The sequence below is a fragment of the Capsella rubella genome, unplaced genomic scaffold, assembly GCF_000375325.1.
Source record: "Capsella rubella cultivar Monte Gargano unplaced genomic scaffold, Caprub1_0 scaffold_264, whole genome shotgun sequence".
Classification (NCBI taxonomy): Eukaryota; Viridiplantae; Streptophyta; class Magnoliopsida; order Brassicales; family Brassicaceae; genus Capsella; species Capsella rubella.
In genome coordinates, this window is record NW_006238665.1 from 1,068 (window position 1) to 1,395 (window position 328).

Below are 328 nucleotides of genomic sequence, written 5' to 3' on the forward strand. Positions count from 1 at the left end.
GTCCAGCATGTCATCTAGTCTTGGAATTGGATGTCTGTACTTCACTGTGATGTTGTTAATAGCTCTGTAGTCAACACACATCCTCCATGAACCATCTTTCTTTGGTACAAGCAACACTGGTACTGCACATGGACTAAGACTCTCTCTGATGTGTCCCTTGCTCATCAGTTCTTCTACTTGCTTCTGAAGTTCTTTAGTCTCTACTGGATTAGTTCTGTAAGCGGGTCTGTTCGGTAGTACTGAACAAGGTACCAAGTCGATCTGATGCTCTATCCCACGTATTGGCGGCAGACCTGGAGGTATCTCTTCTGGAAATACATCCTTGTAC

General features: G+C 44.5%; 1 protein-coding gene across 1 annotated transcript in view; it reads right to left on the bottom strand.

The window, feature by feature from the left end:
* LOC111829348 overlaps nucleotides 1–328 on the bottom strand; it is a gene marked incomplete at its 3' end in the record, with an annotated part of 1,937 nt that overhangs the window by 462 nt on the left and 1,147 nt on the right. The window contains exon 4 of the mRNA XM_023778263.1: nucleotides 41–321. Within this exon, the coding sequence (XP_023634031.1) occupies nucleotides 41–321 (281 nt within the window). The remainder of the gene's footprint in view (nucleotides 1–40; nucleotides 322–328) is intronic.